We start from the raw sequence: 21,243 nt of genomic DNA on the forward strand, positions 1-21,243 counted from the left end.
AACTATTTAGAATAGGAAAAAGTGGCTTGTTTTAGCCGTTAAATACAACAGATTCCTAATGTTAAGACATATTGAGTCAGTTAACATAATTTTAATGATAGATAATATTGTTTTTGCATTAATAAATCAAATCAATTTACTCTGAGTCTCGCTTTATATAACAGAAAATTTCTAACGGCACCTAATATTTAAATCAATTTGATAAAGCTATGCTATTAATGTCAGAAATAAGAAGGTGAGTTTGGTCTTGTAAAAAAATAGAAAATTACAGTTTATTGCGAAGCTTATTGATTGCTTAGAAGCTTTTAATCTGACGATCAAGTTTTCTGTATCAGACGACATCAAGTTTCCGTTAACTTGCAAAGTTATCGAAACAAAATAATTGTTGTTTGTGAGCAGTCATTTCCGAGCAATTGTGGAGAGAGTTATTTAAGTTGGATAATAACTTTTGAAGTAAAGCTATGCTATGTACCTATGTTAAATACTTAAGTGGTTTTACATGACGGCCCTGGGCGGATCATAGGCAAGCTTCCGTGGGAACTAGACATGTGACGTTACGAAATTACCACGGGCGAAAATTGATTGACAATACTTCGACTACATATAATTTCATCAGTGTAATAACGCGACATTGCCTTGTTTGTGCTGACTGAAGTGGGAAAGGAAATAAGTAGTAGGTATACTTGTTCATATAAAATATTATAACACTTGAAATGGCACTAATTATAGAGGTTTAAGACAAATAACTTGACACAACAAACATGCAACTATTTGAGTTGGAAATATATTGTGGCTTTAGAACAAATCTGATTTTAGTCTAAGAAAAATTCCAAATAAATAAAGAAATAAATACGGCCGTTCTTAAATTAAACTGTTTTGTTTTATGAGAAAATGTTTCGAGGCAAGCGAGATGTTCACCTGATAACAAGTGATACGCCTGTCAAATACAAATTGATTTTTGATTTCAGCCAAAATTTTGAGCAGCATCGCTCGACACTTTGAGATATTAGATGCTATGTTTAATTAGCCCAGTAACTTCAGAAGCTACTCCTTCCTCATCCTTCAAACTGAAACACAATATAGCTTGCATATTGCTACTTCAAGAATGTAAAATGCAACGACCCACCAATCGCGTCTTGTGCAAAAAGCCTCCGACTGGTAAAATTAAAATTAAATTTTATTCGGTTTATGTTATATAACAGCCTAAGGTAAGGTAACACCTAGATAACAGTGAAATGATTAATGACAAAAAGTGGAGATTAGCGCATTTAATTAAAAAAAATGGCAAATTACGCGCCGATAGCGGCGCAGTAACAAAAAATAGGAGCGAATGCGGAATGTATTTGCGCAAAAAGATACGCGTGGCAACTTTAGAAGTTTGGCAATGGACATACGAACATTTAACTAATTTAAATTAAAATGAATAAACAAAAAAAATACGAAGAATTTTTCCAAACACATTGTCTATAATGCCATCATCATCATTTTAGCCGGAAGACGTCCACCGATTGGTCCTGCGCTGCCCTCATCCAACGTGTTCTGCCGTCTTGACCAGATCGTCAGTCCATCTTGTGGGGGGCCTATCAACACTGTGTCTTCCGGTACGTGGTCGCCATTCGAGAACTTTTCCGCCGCAACGGCCGTCTGTACTTCGAGCTATGTGCCCTGCCTACTGCCACTTCAATTTCGCATCCATCTGGGCTATGTCAGTGACTTTTCTCCTACGATCTCCTCATTTCTGTTTCGATCTCGCAGGGAAGCTCCGAGCATAGCCCTTTCTATTGCCTTCTGGGCGACAATGAGCTTCCTAATCCCACAGTATAAGAATACCTATACTTTATTTCGAATATTAAGAAATATATAGTTGGTGTAATATAAGCATACGTATAATATCTGACTGGCACATCGTAATAATAGTATATACAACTTCTGTAGAGAGAGATAAAGGGCAAGTTTATGGTTGAAAGTGTCCTGATTATACGTTCTGTTTTGCTTACCCACGCGCTACTGCGCTCTGAACCATCCTTTCACGTATCTTGAACAAACACAAAGTAATTCGTGTCCTAATTGCATCATTCATGGTATTAATTCATGTCACTGTCACTAGACCACGAACAGGTTTGAATTAATAGTTAAACGATACTACTAACAGTTACAATAAAAAGATTATAGCGCACAAAGCAACAAAAGATGACAATTAAATTCATGGTTTTTGGTTTCAAAGGGTAGTGTAAAAGTTATGAAACATAGATTAAAACAAGGAGGGCTAACATTTGTTGGAAGCAATTATTAATTGCGTCAGTGATCATGACCATCATGATAATGAAGCATCATTACACAATCAATGAATTCAAGCTCTAAAGTTTGATACATCCAATATACGATAATTTATATTTATACAGTTAATTCTTTATTACTTTTTATGTAATATTTGATATTATTTAAACACGATTCATATATTGGATGCAGCTCCTTACAAACTTCTTTGTTATGTATATTACAACTATTGTAAAATATTGTATTTGATTGAAAAGAGTGGCCGTTGAATTTCTTGTATGTTTTTCTTACTAACTCTACTTTTTCCTAATATATAGTAGCTTCAAGAATTTAAAACACTTGAATATTTGTAGTGACGATTTAAAAGCTCGTTATTTAAGCTTAATTAAATAAAGTTTATGTGACTTTTCCCCGTATGTATGTAACAATCTTCGATCGTGATTTTCACTCACTTCAAGACATTCTATTTACTTCAAAATTTGAGCACGTGTCAAAGAACGACGACAATACTATTACTAAATTTTAAACGTATAGAATTTACCCTTTGACTGCAAGTGTGAATGTAAGTTTGTTTGTTAGCTATATATAACTAAGCCGATTTTGATAAATATTGCTACATTTTATCCGGGAAAAATCCATAGTTCCCGCGGGATTTGTGAAAAACTGTAATTCACGTTGATGAGCTAAAACTGTACCAATAGAAGGTTTTGTTTGCCATAGCAATCTTCCACGAAATAAGATTCATATTAATATATGTAATATGTTGGGAACGGGAGCGCTATCGGGAACTGAAACTCTAATAGGACATGAGATAATGTTCAATTCCAAAGTTTTCAATTATTTTAAAAACCCTTTATCTACGCGGACGAAGTCACGGGCATCAGCTAGTACATAAGTAAATAAAATAAATCATATCTTTAAACAAATCCTGTTTTTAAATTGTTTACCATATTAGTACGCTGGTTTGTTATAATAAAAAGACTCTGTGGAACCACTAATATAACTAAATCTCCATATATTGAATTATTTTCTAATTTTTAAACATATTATAGCTTTGGCAAATTCATAATTGACGCTGTCAATTACGTTACGTTTTCAGTAGTTTTATCCGTGTTTTAATGAGAAACTGATACAATAACATTAGAATACAAAGGAAATTTACGCCACTATATACAAGACTATAATAGCTCAGATGGGACATTGGGTGATCCGGAAAGCAGAAGACCCCGATTCGACTGCAGATGTCCTATTAGTTTTTTTTTGTTCAAGTTTTGTACCTTCTTAAAATCCGAGCAAGGCTCGGGCGTATATATGCAATTAAAACTTCACAGAATTTATTTTACAGTTTTCTATTACTAAAAGAATGGCCAGAGAGATATGTTGACAATACATACTTTTGTCTGCAATATTCTTGTTATCAACTCTTCCATAATAGCTCACTTATTGTTAGAGCAGTACACATTCGGTCCACATTTAGTATAGATATTTTTGATTATTTTTATTTTGAAATAAAATTACTGCTTCATATTATACTTTACATTTATTCAATCAGATTTGAACTAGTGAATTATAAATTAGATAACATTAAACAACAAAATATTAAATCACAGATTTATTACAATATACTATCGTTCAGACAAAATAACTAATTGTGCGAGATAGAAGAGCATCTGTAACGTAGACACAGTAAGATAGAAAAGGAAAACGAATCTATTGTGGCTATAACCGATTTTGATTCACAAGTCGTAAAAAGTCAGCATTGTTTAACATTTACTCCTAAGTCTGAGTTGCACCAAATAACTTAAACTATAACAAACATTTTTTAGATGACGTCATCACTTCAACTGTTAACCGTAACCGTTCAATCTGCGTCGGTTAAAGCTATTGTTAATGTTTAAATAGCTAAAAAGCGACCTGTCAATAGTTTCAAATAAATATTCGATATTGACCCTATATTTCACTTTTTAACTTTAACTATGCTAAGGAATACGATGATGCAACACATTCTGCAGTCTATGTAAAATTCAGCGTTACTGTAAATGTTAAATTTGCCTTAACTTTAACAATGAATATGCTACAACCCATTCTAAGTCTATAACTCTTACTACGATGAATTTCGTGAATACCTTCAGATGTCCAAACGATTATATTACAGTTGCAGTCAACAGTGACATTCAGAATTAGTAATATCATAGCCGTGATCAAACCTACAGATACTGTTTTGATAATAACCATAGATTGTAGAGGTATCAACCGCCGGCGGCTGTCTCGCAGACGACCGCAGTGCAGTGGCTTATAATTAACACGCTGCAAGTCTTATGAATCGATTAGGATCTAAGCTTTCGTCAATAGCAACTCTCAGGCCAGATCTCTTATCGCTGATTAATTGCAATTGAGATTTTCGTTCCGAGCGTATCATTAAGACTCGGATAAACACAGCTCTCAAGACGCGGCTTTCGACAAATCACCAAAGTTCATTTAGCACATTCGTATCTTTGATTTGAAAATGCACTCTAATGATAGGGTATTCGGATACCTTGGCAATTTGCATTATAACGCTAAAATTTTATAAACAATATTTCAAACTGTGAATTATTCAATAGCTTCTTATGCTCGCCTTAACCCTACACATAAGATAATCTTCTAAGGCTGGTTACAGATCATAATCTATCTTATCTAATACCTTTAAATGAGCAATTATTGTATATATAATCTGAATCTCGGAAATGGCTCCAACGATTTAAATAAAATTCAAAAATACAAAGGTAAATTTCGCCACTATATACAAACATCTCAGATGAGACATTGGGTGATCCGGAAAGCAGAAGACCCTGGTTGGAATTCAGATGTACCTATAGCTTTTTTGTTCAAATTTTGTACTTTCCTGAAAATCCGAGCAAGGTTCGGTCGTCCAGATATTACTAATAAATTAGGAGGCGTTTTTCTGTTCAGTTCTACTGCTAAACTACTGAACCGATCGGAATAATACTTATACCATAAGATTGCAGCGAGTTTCAGAGAAAGTTTTAGTTTATCATATGTTGGTGATTACTTATCAGAAAAGTATATTTTTTTGAATTAGAAATATCTATAATATATTCACAATACAAATACAAATGATGACAATTTATACAATGAGCGGGCGCGGTGTTCTTAATTTATATAGCAAAACAATGTTTTCTGGATTAGCACTTGTACAAAATATTTGAATGTCTGTTATGTATATACCAAAAGCAGAGAGCTGAAACTTTAAAATGGTTGCATCGATAGGTGATTTTATAATGCGTACTAAGGACATGTACAATATTTAAATTCATAGATCATTTAGTAAGATTCACGAAGATCGATGTTATCTTCAGAGTATATAATGAGTTTCTCACTAAGTCTTCTCAGAAGAAACTTTCCAAACCAATTACTGAGGTTAAAAATAATGGTTCAAACCATTCTGTTATATATTATCTACTTATATATACTAGCTGATGCAACAGAGGTACTGCCTAAGCAATGCTTTGGCAGTACATCTTTTAATTGATGTTAATAAATGAATTGAAAAATATTATACCGTTGGGAAGGCTTTTCAAATCTTAGCTTTGGCCGTAATGTCAGTTTTATTATGATGCTTTGTCTGTCTTCTGTCATACTCTTAACAAGGATTTAAAAAATCTTTTAAATAAAACACTTTAAATTATTAAAACGCATGTAATTGTAACTATGTTTTAACATTCGTTTTTGCGTAAAAGTTTCATTTTTATTATTATTTTAACTATTACACGCGTTTTAATTCTTCAAAAGCGTTTCATTTAAATATATATCACTCGCGATAGTAAAAAGAAATACTAAAATGATATCTTCAAAACCTAGACATATTTATCGTTTTATTTATCAATTCCAAATACAAAAATTGCTTTAAATACTAAACCTTACAATTTATAAGCCTACTTAACAAATATAAACTCTTTTTGCGCTTCTTATACAGGTAAGTAAAGAAGAATGAAGTAATCGAGCGCCATATTGATCGTTTAAAGTAATTATTGGCAATAACTTGATCAGTGCAATAACGGGCCACAAGGCTTCGACGGAGCTAGCCGCTAGCCTCTTTAATATCGCTTATATAAATCAATACAGCACCGAAGACCGCAATAAATATAAACTGCTTTAATTACAGTGGAAATGATATCCAGTAGGCAGAATACGATTTATCAATTATTATCGCTGAAGGCAAATTTTAGCTTTCCCATGGCTATTCCGACTACAGACTACAGCATAATAGTGTTATTTTATATATTACATTTATTGTGTGTATTTAAGAAGCGTCTGATATGAAACACAGTGAGTGTATCCGTTTGTTCGTTTATTTAAGCAGGCGTTTATTTTAACAGTGAGAGGCTCCTTTGCACGGGGTGCCGGCTAGATTATGGGTACACAACGGTGCCTATTTCTGCCGTGAAGCAGTAATGTGTAAGCAATATTGTGTTTCGGTTTGAGGGGCGCCGTAGGTAGTGAAATAACTGGGCAAATGAGACTTAACATCTTTTGTCTCTAGGTGACTGTCATTGCTATTGTTATAAAATAATCATAATCTGGTCCCAGGCTGCCCTATCACTTAGATATTCAGCTGTGGAGTGGAGGACGACAGAGCCATTTTAAATTTTAATAAAACATTTTAATTTATTTATAGATAATGCCTGAATAGTGGCTGTGACTTTATTATAAAAGTGTTTACATTTACCCTTAATGCTATGTATCTTATGAAGCCTACTAGAATTAGTTACAAGCAATCCCTCATTTCTATTGTTATAATAATGAAAATAACTATAAATGTACTGCCAATGAACAGCCATAATATCTATTTCTTTATTTTTTTTACATGATAACTATAGCATGAACAGCTCTGTTTTGCAGAGCAAATACTATATCAATGTCAGCAGCATAATGCCACAGCAATATACCGTACGTCATGATGATTTATAAAAAGAATTGAATATAATATCTACAAAATAATGAAATTTAGGTCATTAATTGGTAAGAAAATAATATACTATAAATAATAAATTAGTATGAAAGATGTGTATATTAGTATTAATGAACAAACCTCTTAAGCAAATTAAATAGACGTAACTTACCAAGAAGCTTAGTGACTGCGCCTTGTTGAGATAGAACGTGGTGGGCAATGTCGTAATGTCTGAGACCAAATCTGGATAACTCCAGCAGTCTCTGTTGTGAGAGCAGAGATGACAGTGGATGAGACGCCGCGCCTGGGTACAGAGCAGTGCCCGAACCACCGCCTGATGATGAAGGGGAAACGGGAACTGTAAATAATATTAGGAAATTTAGTAATTTGAATATTGTTTTGACAACCTTCGTCAAGATAAATCGAAATTGCTGTACTGGACAAATACATGCGAACAGCGGCCGGCAAAAGTTGTATTAAAAACTATATTATATGTTGTGGTTTATCGGAGCCTAGCGAAACTCTCTAAGAAAAAAGCGTAGTAGATTTACAGATGACGGCTTTAATCTTGTGAAAAACGGAGATAGCCGAAATCTACTGCGTTTTAACCAAGAGTTCGCTTTCAAACTTAGCTGGATTATACTTCGTCGCCATAATATTGTAATAACTATTTCAAACTTATGTCAAATCACTGCATGTTTCATACTAAACCAAATTTCAATTTTTTATTTTGCAGTGCCGCCTCTTATTACTTAGTATTTACATCCTCTTTGATTTATCGACCAAATAAATTACAATATACATAATTAACTCATATCTGTCACGTAATTCAAAAATGGAACGATCTTTTACTCCGAACATGCAACCAAGGAGGTATATAAGAACATAAAATTTAACACAAGGTTTTATTTAAATTTCGATCTGGCTTGCAAATAGAATGTTGCTTATTGACAAAAAAATGAACAATTTAACGCGGGAAAAAATTAAATTATTGTTGTTTGTTGTTCGTCATCGATTTTGAAAAATAATGGGTTCAAGTGAAGACAAATGAATTCAAGTGAAGATAATAAGTGTGATGAACTTACTCTAACGCTAATTATGAGTCAAGAGATGGCTAGAGCCGTTTCGTTATATTTTCCGCACATTATTAGTAACGTATTATTTTTAGCGCGTTAAGGATAAAATTATGAAAGTGAATGCTTACGATGCGCGCGTATAGTGACATAAAACGGACAATTTTTATTTTTTATTTTTATTTTATTTATTCGATCCACCAGTGATAATTACATTAATTCAAGCAACAATAAAATATTTAATCTAAAGTTAATTCTAAATGCATTATCGTTTAAGGTAGATACAGCATGCAATTAATATAAAGCTTACAAATATTTATATCAAATGAAGTACATACTTATACATAATTTAAAAAACGTATTAACTTATTACCGAAAAAAAAAACACAGTGTATAAAATATATTTTGTTAATATTACAAATTATTTAATTTATAACATAATAAAATTTTACTTCGGAATGTTTTGAGTGAGTCCCCGAGAGGATCCAAATATTTGCAACTATCGTTTAGTATTTTAGACATCCTGGAAATTGGTGAGTTATTGCCGAGAACAGTTTTTCGAAAAGGTCTTTAAAGAAGTGTTATTGCTTTGCGGGGATATTGAAAGGGAACATTAAATTTAATCTTGGAAACTAAATCAGGATTATCATAGATGTTGTTAAGGCTCTTATATAGAAACATAAAATCCAACAAATCTCTTCTTTGGCTCAAGCTATGTATATTAAAATATGTTAGCCTTTCTTTATACGAAGAAAGTTCTTCGTATACTACTTCGTAGACAATTTGAATGTAGAGTGATACCTTTCTATATTCTAGATCTTTATTCTGATATTTCTAAATGAACAATATGCTTATGTGTATGTTTGTTTCATCATATATTATTGAATCTTTCGTATACACAGATTATGTAGTTTGTGTTCTTGGTTATTTTATTTATAATATAATATTTTCTTAAGAACCTGTAACTTCAACATAACATCACTGACACTGAAAAATATCGAATCGATTCAGCCATTTTGAAGTCCACAGAAAACGAATTTGTACTGTATGTAATTTGCACTAATTTTGGATCTGTATGTGGAAACTTATTTACTTTCGAAGATCTCTTTGAAAGGGCACAACTTTGTACGAATTTTAGTCTCAATCTCCTTCGGAATTTGCATAATTTGTGAAGCTTAAAGCTATTCGCGGTTAATGTAGTATTATAAAAGAGTCGTAAGAAACCCAATTATAAATGAAGCTATTAACTTAACACACTATAATTTGTTTATCAGGTTAAGCATCGAAATTAATGCAAGTGGCATAACTTGTCCATAACTTAACACTTTTTATTAGCGAGACCATAAGGTGATTTCGTCAAGAAAGGTAATACGGACTGATGCAGAAAGCGGCGTACAAAAACAGATTGTATTAACAGCGATTAAAAGGTTTAATTCCCTTGCACCGGAGTCGTACGCAGCACTTACGACTGACGTCGTCGAATAATTTCTGATGTAATCGCTTCAATAATAGTAGAAAAAAGTGATATTATCTGCCCACGGTCAATAAATTAACACCGTTTAGAGCGAAAATGTAGAGTCTTACTGTCGCTGCTATTATAAATACTGTAGAGTAGAACGAGTCGGGAATGAGAGTCCGTGTCTTTGAGTGCGTGTATGTTTTTATTTGGGTGCGTGAGCAGTGAGGCCTTATTAAAATATTTCGAGTGGAAACTGGAAGGACCACTTAGTGTTGCGCGGGAGTTTCACGCCCGGCCTGATACCGCATTAAGTCAACAAGATAGCTTATTTGTGCTGAGCCAGGGATTAGGACCAATAAATCACTGATTAGAATGTATTGACTGGCGTTCTGTATGGCGCGTCCTCTTGTGACCTGTGGCTCTTTACTTTTTATGACTTCATTATTTTCATTGTGTTACTTCGCCACAATTTTTTCTATTGTTAATAAAATTATATCATCAATAGAGCACGGCAATACTTCAAGCCGGCCCACATTCTAGCGCTCTACAAAGCGCATGTCCGGCCACACATGGAGTATTGCTGTCATCTCTGGTCTGGCGCACCCCAGTATCTGCTCGATCCATTTGACCGCGTGCAACGTAGAGCAGCTCGAATTGTCGGGGACTCAGAACGAACGAATCTGAACGGCTGGATCTCATGGCGTTGCGTAGAGACGTCGCTTCATTGTGTGTCTTCTACCGCATTTATCACGTGGAGTGTTCCGAATAGCTGTTTAACCTATTCCTGCCGCTGAATTCCACCTTCGCACGACACGCCACAAGTTAAGATTTCATCCCCACCATCTGGATGTGTGGCGATCCTCTACAGTGCGGTTTTCAAGGAGCTTTCTCCCTCGTACTACAAATCTATGGAATGAGCTTCCTTGTGCGGTGTTTCCCGGACAATACGACATGGGTAGCTTCAAAAAAAGCGCGTACACCTTCCTTAAAGGCCGGCAACGCTCTTGTGATTCCTCTGGTGTTGCAAGAGAATGTGGGCGGCGGTGATCACTTAACACCAGGTGACCCGTACGCTCGTTTGTCCTCCTATTCCATAAAAAAAAAATTAGCAACGATTCGGATATTTAATCTTGTCATATTTGTATAAAATCAATTATTTGTCTCTGTCGGTTAAATATCGTTCAATTTATTTTTTGTTAATGTGAATTGTTGAGATGTTAGTACTCGAAGCTAAATAATATTTGGGCAGGAACTTGGTATAAAAGATACATACGTAACTTTGCCAACATATTATAGAACACGTTATCTCTGGTGTAATTGGAGGTGATCGCCTACTACTAAGTGATACCCGTCCATGAGTGGCTCACACAAAGAAACCGGTCAAGTAGGAGTCGCATGAAGGGTTTCATGTCACTATTTACTTCGATTGTATGTATTTCATTCGATGCCGTTATTTATTAATATATACCATGACAAAATGTCAGCTATCCAACACTTATGGATTATGAAAAACAGGCAGTTGACAGACAGACGAACCAACAGACAGCACACTGTAACATAACAGCATTAACATAACAGTAATAGTAAATTCAGACAGTATCAGGCTAGTCAACAAATTCAAAAAAGATTATAATTTTTGACGTAAAAAATTACAATAGTTATTTACAAATTAAGATGACCGAAAGGCAGCATAATAGTTTTTCGTCAATTACTCAAATACTATTAAGGAATTCTAAATTCTTTAATTAACTTTTATCGTGTGATCTTGTTAAGTATACTATATATTGTTACTTATAAAAAGGGCTCCACGAAGCGAGCAATTGCATTTTTTTATTGTCTAGATATAGTTGTCGTCATTCCGAATTTAAGGAGCTTTCGCTAATATCTTTGATACTTTTTCAAAAATTATTGTTAAAACTTGTTAACTAACCCATTAGTAATATATCTCCCCTTGGTTGCTCATTTAGGTACGAAACCAAAGAAAGGGTAGCTAATTTTAAATTATTTATCTTGTTATCATTCATCGCTATTAACACAATACCTATGCTAATATGAGCAAATACGCCTTAAAGATCAATATCTCCATGAAAATACTTTAATATTGCATAATTCTGTCATTAATGATGCATTTCGTTAGTTGAAAAAGCTCCCATAATTTATTAAGTTATGGTCGTAACTTAGCATTAATTAGTTTTTATTCGATACTTATTTTCTTTTATTAATTGAAGTCAATGAGATAATATTGGGCCTGGCATACTATTATCACAGCTGCATGTAACTTGATGCAAATTATACAGTAAGAAAAACATTGCCATCTTCGTAACAGCTCATGTAAAGGGGGTTTTCGTATAAACTGGTCAGTTATGGAGTGAATTCTTGAATGAAGTAGAGACATATATACAGCCTGTAATTGTTCAGTGTGGCCAGGCTATTATTCCGTAACTATTACAGATAAAAAAAAGACATCAATAACTTAGTGATATTAAACACTCCCATACATTTAGGTATGAGATTGTGAGAAAGGTCATTGTATCGCACAACAAGGACATCACTTCAAACATCTGTTTTGAATTCAAATTTCGAACTTACTAAGAAATAAATATTATTCAATAAAAAGATAGTTTTATTACTTTATTAGGTTGATAAAGACTTTCCTTTAATATCAGTACCAAGCTAAAATAATATTTTAAAGTAAGGCAACTAAAACCTATGAGCTAATGTCATACTAAACGTATGGGAAGTGTTTAAATACAAAATTTTGGATTTTTCTTGTTTGATTTTTAAAGGTTATTGATGTCATTTTACTGAATCCATAAAGTTTTTTGATATCTGTAATAGTTACAGAATTATCACTTGGTCACACTTAACGATTACATCCTGTATATGTAATAGTTTTCGTTTATATTTATCGTTTATCGTATAGGTTTTATAGAAAATCAGATCAGTTTTAAGCGCTGCATATTTAAAAAATTATAATTTCACAGAATATATACACAATGATAATGGTCTTAGTAATTGTATTCACAAGAAAAATTAGTAATAAATAACAAAATCTACAAAAAAATTAAAGCTCCGAGTCTCGAGTTAGTTAACATCACACAGCTGTACCAACTTTAGTGTAAATTACAAATAAACGAAAGCATATTCACAAAATTCTACTTTATTTTACAAAAATTGCATTCTGTATCACTTCTGTGGAACGGTGCAAGAAATTGATGATTATTACGTATGGATATGAGCAAAAATAAACACAGATCTTGTGCAATTTGCCTTTTAAATGCGAACCAAAGCAATTTCAGTTAAATTGTGTGTAAAATGACTTGATCTTGAGGTGCAAATACCAAGTGAACATTTCGTACGATGTTATCAATAATATCTAAATTGATCTTTTGTAGCTCTCATTCAGAATTTATTGAGGAATTTTTTTTACAACTTTTACTTCGAAAGCTCAGTATAATCTGGTGTGCTAATTTTATTAAAAATCACATTCAAATTATAATTAAAATGTGCTTTATAATAAATGTTTAATGGAGCGATTTTCTATTTGAAGAAATGAGGATTATTTGCATTGATATTTGGTTACTGAGTTTTTTCACACCGAAAATCCTTTATTTTGAGCAATGCACGCACACTAAAACAAAGTGACATACAATTCGCGAGTGTAGTAGAGAGTAGCCGCACACTTAACTAATATTCCTGGTTTGTTTTCATCGTTTGTCTAACAGCAAGAGACGCTATCTAGATGTATAAATTATTTAAAGAAAAAATTATGAGAGTGAAAATTTAAGATGCGCGCACATCACTGTTACACAAAAGTAACAGGAAGAAGATGGCTCTTAAATATCTCAATAATGTCTCATAATCTCATGTTCACTATCGTCACTAAAATACCATATGCTATCCATTTCCAAATTATCGGTAAGTAACGACCTCTTACAACCTAATTTAAATACACGACCTTGGTATTTTCACTTCCCTAGATAGAATATTTCGTATTCTGACAGGTTTTCTTAAAATTGTTTTCTTCATTGCTTTGGTGACCTTTGCAAGTGCAAGTGTTACAAACATAAACACAGTTATATTATACGAATCAGTACACAAAAATTCGATTAATACCAAGCAGATGAAGAGTTTCGAGAATTGCAAATGGCTCCATGCCTACATTTTATAATGTTATCATAGCATTTCGGTTCTCTTTATTACTACATTTTAATATTGCAAGAAAACATCACAAAGATTGGCCAAAAAAAACACAATATTCATTTTATTAGAACTACAGGTTCCAAATTCAAACATTATATTATCATAGTTTTTTTATTGTAACAGTATTTATGACTAGCCTGGTGTATAATTATGGTCGTCCATTTTAGATGCATCTTTTTCCCCAGTTATTTTTGTTTAAATGCTTTATATATAGAACACATGTTCTTATGTTTGCTGTTCACAGAGGGATAGGCAAAGATAGCGGACCTTCATTTACTACGGTCCTAACAAATTTCTTAAGCTTCCGCTATTCACAGCTCTTATGCATGTCTTCTCATACATGACTTGGAAGCGATCCACCATTCATCTTTAAATTCGAGCAAAACCAAGAATAGCCCCCTGGCTTAGGTCGTATTGAGCTGAATATTACTCTTGTGAGATATACATGCCAGATTATTTGGGTCTGTTTATACTGTTTAGATCTGAGATGTAAATATTTGAATGAATCTGCAAACCCGTTTTGTTTTACGATATTGAAGGGAAAGTGCGTTCCTGATATTAATTTAAATATTTAACGTATCTGTTGCAACGGTTCAATATATCGTTTAATAAAATGTCGGTATAATTGGATACCAATGTTAAAACGATGTCCTTAATAATAGCAAACGAATCCGATTACCATATCGAAGCTGAACGAACCACTGTGGTGGGCGCATACATTGATTTATTCATGAAAAGAAGGCTTTCGCTGAGGCTACTCATTGAAGAAAGAATATTTATATTTACTAATGTTGTAAAACCGCTCGTTCGTTCCGTGCCTTCGTACAAGATATAAAACTATTTACTTCTTAAATAATATACTTATTTGCATGGTGGCCATGTTTTTAGCTAATTAATTAAAATAATTAAAGCGAATCCATTATTGATGTATTAATATTGTATCGCAAGTCGTATTATCTTGTTAATATTTTGAATTTGTTAAGAGATGGTCGATAGGAAGGAGTATCTTGTTCTGCTGCCACTTGTTGCTGTACACACTAATACATACACTTACACACTCAGTTACACACATACATACATACAATTAACACGTTGATTCACACAAAATCCAGTTATCAATAAACTAATATTTATTCTCCGCAGCCCACTGTTGTTGCTCTCCGCTGTGAGCTATATAATTTAAGCTTTGACACTGCCCGATTCGCTGGAAGAGCTATTGAACTGCGAGCCGATTTTGACCGAATTTGATCTGAGTCCGACATATGGGCCTATATAAACACAGTATAAGAACGTGAATGTATTTTCCACCTATCGAAAAATTAGCAGTTGTAGAGACTGCCGATAGAAGTGAAATTGAAGTGAAAATTTGTAATATCGTATTGTTTAAAAAAAATCAAATAATGATTTAAATTTACTATAATAATTAAACAAAAATACTATTTCAACAATGCACAGTATAATTCAATACATTGAACTTTTCACTAAATCCATTCTCTTATAAGATATACACAGGACTAATGTTGTACTATTGTATATATACTATATAATACGGCAGCCGTATAGCTACAGAAATACTGCTGTAAGCATTTCCTCGACGCGAACTCACGAGATTTCACCTATCCAAAAAGTATCTTATTATATATATTTATATTTATTTTTTTAGTTTTTTGTCTGAGCTCTGACACCGCGGGATGGTCGGCAGTGTTATTCCGTTGTCTTCAAGAGTCAAGTTGGAGGCAAAAAGAGTGCACAGGAGATCGGCTTTCTCTTTTGACGTATGGGCCAGGGTGTCATTCCTCATGTGCAACGGTGGCATAGACGGCTGGTTGAAGTTACCAAGAGCAGCATTCGACAACGACCAGAACTTGCGTGTTCCGGTCGGGTAACTGGAAAGCTGCTCGCAGATTTTGACGACGTGCATTGACGTCGCACGGGCGATTTGCCGCTTAAAAAATCTGGAGGCACGGTTATATTTTCTCTTTAGAACTTTGCAGCGCCACAACCTAAGTTCGATACGCCTGTTTTTTGCAGTCAGATGCTGCTTTAACTGACGCGTCGATGTGTGATCTGCCACCGATCGGTACTACAGAGCTTGGTATAAAAATATCCATGCCCTGCAGTATCACATCGGCTACTGCAATGGCTCAGGCACTAGGATCATCCGAAGGGAAACAACCCTTGCCCCAAGGGTAGGATGCAAAAAGGGAACGCATTCTATCCCAATCTGCTGACTTGTAGTGCCAAACGCGGCGGGTCGCTGGTGATCTGCGACATTGGCGTCGAATAGTCACTACACTCCTGACCAGGCAATGGTCGGAGTGTAGTGAGTCAGGATAGAGGAAAGTCATAAGATTTCCCCTACCAAAAAGTGCACAACGCGGCTAAAAAAGTTTTCTCTTCAAAAATGATCCTTACGTAGACGTGATTTTCGTATTAAGAAAAATCAGCATATGACTAACAAGCGGTTCCATTCATTTTCTTTTTTCCCCTCAGTACACTTACTGTCACGTTTTAAGTTTAATATGAACAAGTGTTACACCGCATGCGTTTATGTCTTAAAACACATTAGCGCCGCATTTGTTCATTAATTAAGCCGCTTCGGTCTGTTTTAAAACCAGCTTATTATTATGCGTAGCCATCACTTGAATGGAACCTAATTAAATTCAATATTGCACCTGATATAACACATTTGGTAACATTTTACATATGAATGGGAAACATTTTTAATAATATAATGAATCGCTTCGTCAAAAGTTCAATTAAAATTGATTAATCTCTTGTTATACTAATATATATAATTTTCATTAAGCACTTAAACTAATATATCTAACAAAATTGCCGCATTTAGCTCGAAATATATTTTCTGTAACGTAAAGAATAGTTTCATTAAATTTGATATAAACATATAAGTATGTTTTTTTTGTATATATTTGGTTCGTAAGAATCAATTCTTCACAAAATTTAAATGAAATGTATAATACTGTTTCCATATATTGTTTAGTGGTAGGTTAACAATGGTAGCTTTAGACATTCAATTAGTGATTTAAAATCCTATCTTGAATAAAAATATTATTTGAATTTGAATTAAGGGACCAAACTGAACGCAGACACAGTAGTGGTGTCGTTGCAGGCGTACCTACAGTAGTAAAATTTATTGATCAAAGGATATATTATACCAATTTTTAGCAACGTAATGGAAGATCCATTCAAAAGAATATATAATATTAATTAATATCCATATTTCCAACTATATATGGACGGCTGTAAACAATTGGGCATAAACACTTTCTGTGATGTACTAATGTATACTCGTATAAGTCTAAACTAATTGCTCGCATCACGGTGCGGTTATACTGCGACATATTTTCATAACATTATTTATTATAATTATGTTCGTCTAAAGTTTTTTCGAGTGCTACAAATTTATTATCATAGCTTTAATAATTGTTTATATTATTTCGTGTTTTATGACAACACAATTTTATCAATTTACATACTTTTCTATTATGTATAATCTCATCAGCTCCGTAAAATATTCTCGTCCCGAATACCACAGTGTTTGAAGATGAAAGTTTCTAACCAGTGTGTTTCCAGTGATGACTTACGGTATGCAGAGATGGTCGCTTACTATGGGCCTGATGAGGAAGCTCATGTTCGCTCAGAGGGCAGTGAACAGGACTATGCTCAGAGTTTCCCTGCGAGATCGAATCAGATTTGAGGAGATCCGTAGGAGAACCAAAGTCACAGACATAGCGCAGATGGTTGCTAAACTGAAATAGATAGCCGGACAGATAAGTGCAGTAAGGTCTACGAATGGAGACCACGTACCGGAAGACGTAGGTAGGCTCCCCATAAGATTGACCGACGATCTGGTCAAAATTGCAGCAATAGGTTGGATTAGGGCAGCACAGGGATCAATCGTCGTGACAATCTTTGGAGGGGCCTTTGACCAGTCCAACTTAGAAATCCTTGTAGTTAAGAATAAGCTTTTAAGTTATTCATACAATGTCTCGCCTAAAATATAAATATAATGTCATCCCTTACAGTGGATTAGAATGAAAGATTAACAAAACTTTCCATAAATAAGTTAATGAAATCCAAGAAATATAAATATTAATCATTAAGGACGAAGCTATTTAGCTCATTTAAAATCAAGGCCTCCGGTCCTCGACACTAACCTATGCGAAACAAAGCGGCACTAGGCCGCTACTTCACGCCGGTATTCTGTGCGAGTGTAGAAAGTACCCCGGACGAGTCTGGCCCGATTTTGCTGACGTCAAAAGACGGCAGCGTGACTCTCCCACTTCTAAAAAGCCCATAGTCGCCTCTTACGACACCCATGGGCCTGGGACTCCTCTATTCTATATTATGGAAATAGTCCGGTTTTCAGAAGATATTGTCTTAAAATACCCGTATTTCTGTCAATAACATATGACTGGTAAGACATTTTTAAGTTCACAAAATATCGTGTAATATATTCACTAAGCAAGTATATGATAATATTCAGATATACTGTTATTACAATAAACACACCTTACAGAATCTATTTTAAAATGCTACGAATAAATATAACTCAAGTAAATAATATAAATAATAATACAATAATTATATAACAGACGAAGGTAAAAATAATTAGTGATAATAACATATTATCTCTACCTACCGAGTAGATGCTCTGTAACGCTCCGCTGTCATTGTTGGGTGACCTTTAATTAGTCATTATCCCAACAATTATGTTATTTCATACATTTGCTGTTAAATATTATTGGATATTTTTGTGCATTTTTTATCATTTTGCTAGTCATCAACCTAAGAATGCAGCATGACACTGAGTCAGTTCCTTTTGATAACAATAACTGCTACACAGTACTTTTGAATTAAGATAATCACTTTAATATTATGCATACATTTGTTTTTTTTTATCATTTGTATATTTTTATGCTATAAGTTTAAAATTACTTTTTTACCTCTAAGTCTTTTTAGTTGTATTATTCTGTGTGGTTTGTGTTTGTTATTAATAAAGTTTTCATTCATTCATTCATTTAAGAATGTGATATATTTTTATTCGTAACTAATTCATACTCGTTAAATAGAAGTATCTACATATTTGACCTGGAATAACCGCGCAAGGAATCTCATTACATTATTATATATATTTTGGTTGTATGTGGAAGAAAGATGTAATTAGGTCTTACAGCTCTTCGGAACACTCCCCAATAAGAAATCCCCAACAATCCAGGAGTACATTATAAAAATTTTGATGTTGAAATGTTTCCTGATGGTCACACAGGTTGGTTAAAATGGGAAGCTTAGACCATTTATACGTCTAGATAGACTGTGATAGCTGCAAAAACCTCGATAAAATAGAGGTTAACAGTTAACCTCAATTTTAAGCAATGCACGCACACTAACACAAAGTGACATACAAATAGCGACTGGCCTGTTTTCATCGGTTAGCAGCAACAGAGTCTATCTAGACATATAAATTATCTAAGAGTTACAGTTATGTAACCGCACAAGGAAACAATGCATATCTATATAATATATAAAAATGAATTGCTGTTCGTTAGTCTCCCTAAAACTCGAGAACGGCTAGACCGATTTGGCTAATTTTGGTCTTGAATTATTTGTGGAAGTCCAGGGAAGGTTTAAAAGGTGAATAAATATGAAAGTGTTCGGAATTAAATAAAACCAACAATTTTGTTTTTCCTTTGATGTGTCCCCCGTCGTTCAGAAATCAAATTGAAAGAATAGTTTCAAATGAATAACTAATTAGAATTTTTACATTTCTTTCTAACTTTCTCAGGAGGTAAAAACTAAACTTAAACTTAATTTTAGCTAACTATAGTTGGTAGGTAATCTACAGTTGTTAACTATCTATCTGATTATGTTGATGTAGATTGATAAAAAAAGTTTTGTCTCAAATTAAATTTCTAGACGCTAACAATTTTATTTGACATTTGACACCAAACTATATGTAGATTGATAAATCTTAAAATATGTTAAAAAATAAAATTTCTGAACCTAACCGCACCACAAAAGAAAACAAAAAATATAGTTCATCAGAAAGCTTTAAATTAATTAACAGACTGTATCATGACTGTTTGTGTCTGTCAATTTCAAATTGAAACCTTGTAAATAGCCAGAAATTCAGGAAAACTCTGTTTGTAAGTAGGCAACGTCATGTGTAATTAATTGAAAGTAATAATTAAATTTCATTCTCACCGAGCATTTTTTTATTTGTTTTAATAAAAAAAGGATTACTTTTGATTGTTTGAAGTTTATTTTATACAAAAGTTTAGGTCTTTTATTTATCGATTGAGGCAGTACGATGCCTGCCATGTCAACTCGTTATGTATATTTTTTTGGAACACTTCCCGTAAGAAATCCCCAACAATTCAAGGAGCACCGCACCATATATGCATTTTGATAGTGAAATGTTTCACTCAGGTTGGCCAATAGGGGAAGTCAGTCTCAAAAAAGATACCCTAAAAACCTCTTAAGCATATCAAATATGAATGAACGAATTTCTACTTAGCTTGATGAACATTAATCATAACACTGCGTCGTATATGATAGTTTGAATATTGGGTAACATAGACCGGAAGCGCTACTGTATCATATATCGGATCTAAAGATTAATTAGTTTGATTGTCAATACAATGCTAACAATGTCCTGTGGGTTTGTCTAGAGAACAATTCGCTCACTCATCGCGCCACCTGCCCGCCCTGTGACATAATAAATGACAATCTACTTAATAATTCATTGGAATTTATGTATTCTTTGTTGTAATAGAATTTCTGACATGTCACCTGGCGCTGAATGACCATTTAGACATCCTTTTCTGTTACACTGTAGGAGTATATGATAACGTAGGTATTACGAAATTCAAAGGATTTAAGACGTTTATATTATAAAGGTTACCAGAACATAAATGACTCTCTTAATAATAATACCACAGATTGGGAATGGAGGCTGTTGTAAATCATAAAATTGATAACGAAATTTTAAGAAAAAACAAAAGAAACTGAGCTTCTTGCATCCGTTCTTCTTAGGTCTGAGCTTTGTCTGACGCATAGATATTCGATGGTACGAGTAGTTTTAACGTTCAGTGAGTGATTTTGTATCCTATTTTGTAAATAAAAAACATTGGAATTTGAATAAAGTACGGATTCAAAGAATGTTTAGAAATCTGCTTAAAGAAGACTTGGCTTTAATTTAAGATCTGAATATCATGTGCTATTATAGTTATAATGATTATATAAAATAATGATACTAA

The 21,243-nt window shown here is 33.6% G+C and overlaps 1 protein-coding gene across 2 annotated transcripts in view; it reads right to left on the minus strand.

Annotated features, from left to right (window-relative positions):
* LOC126969769 (paired box protein Pax-6-like) overlaps positions 1–21,243 on the minus strand; it is a 69,689-nt gene that overhangs the window by 40,679 nt on the left and 7,767 nt on the right. For both annotated transcript variants that reach the window (XM_050815329.1, XM_050815330.1), the window contains exon 2: positions 7,401–7,586. In XM_050815329.1, coding sequence (XP_050671286.1) covers positions 7,401–7,586 — 186 coding nt within the window. The remainder of the gene's footprint in view (positions 1–7,400; positions 7,587–21,243) is intronic.

Source organism: Leptidea sinapis, chromosome 19, assembly GCF_905404315.1.
Source record: "Leptidea sinapis chromosome 19, ilLepSina1.1, whole genome shotgun sequence".
NCBI lineage: Eukaryota > Metazoa > Arthropoda > Insecta > Lepidoptera > Pieridae > Leptidea > Leptidea sinapis.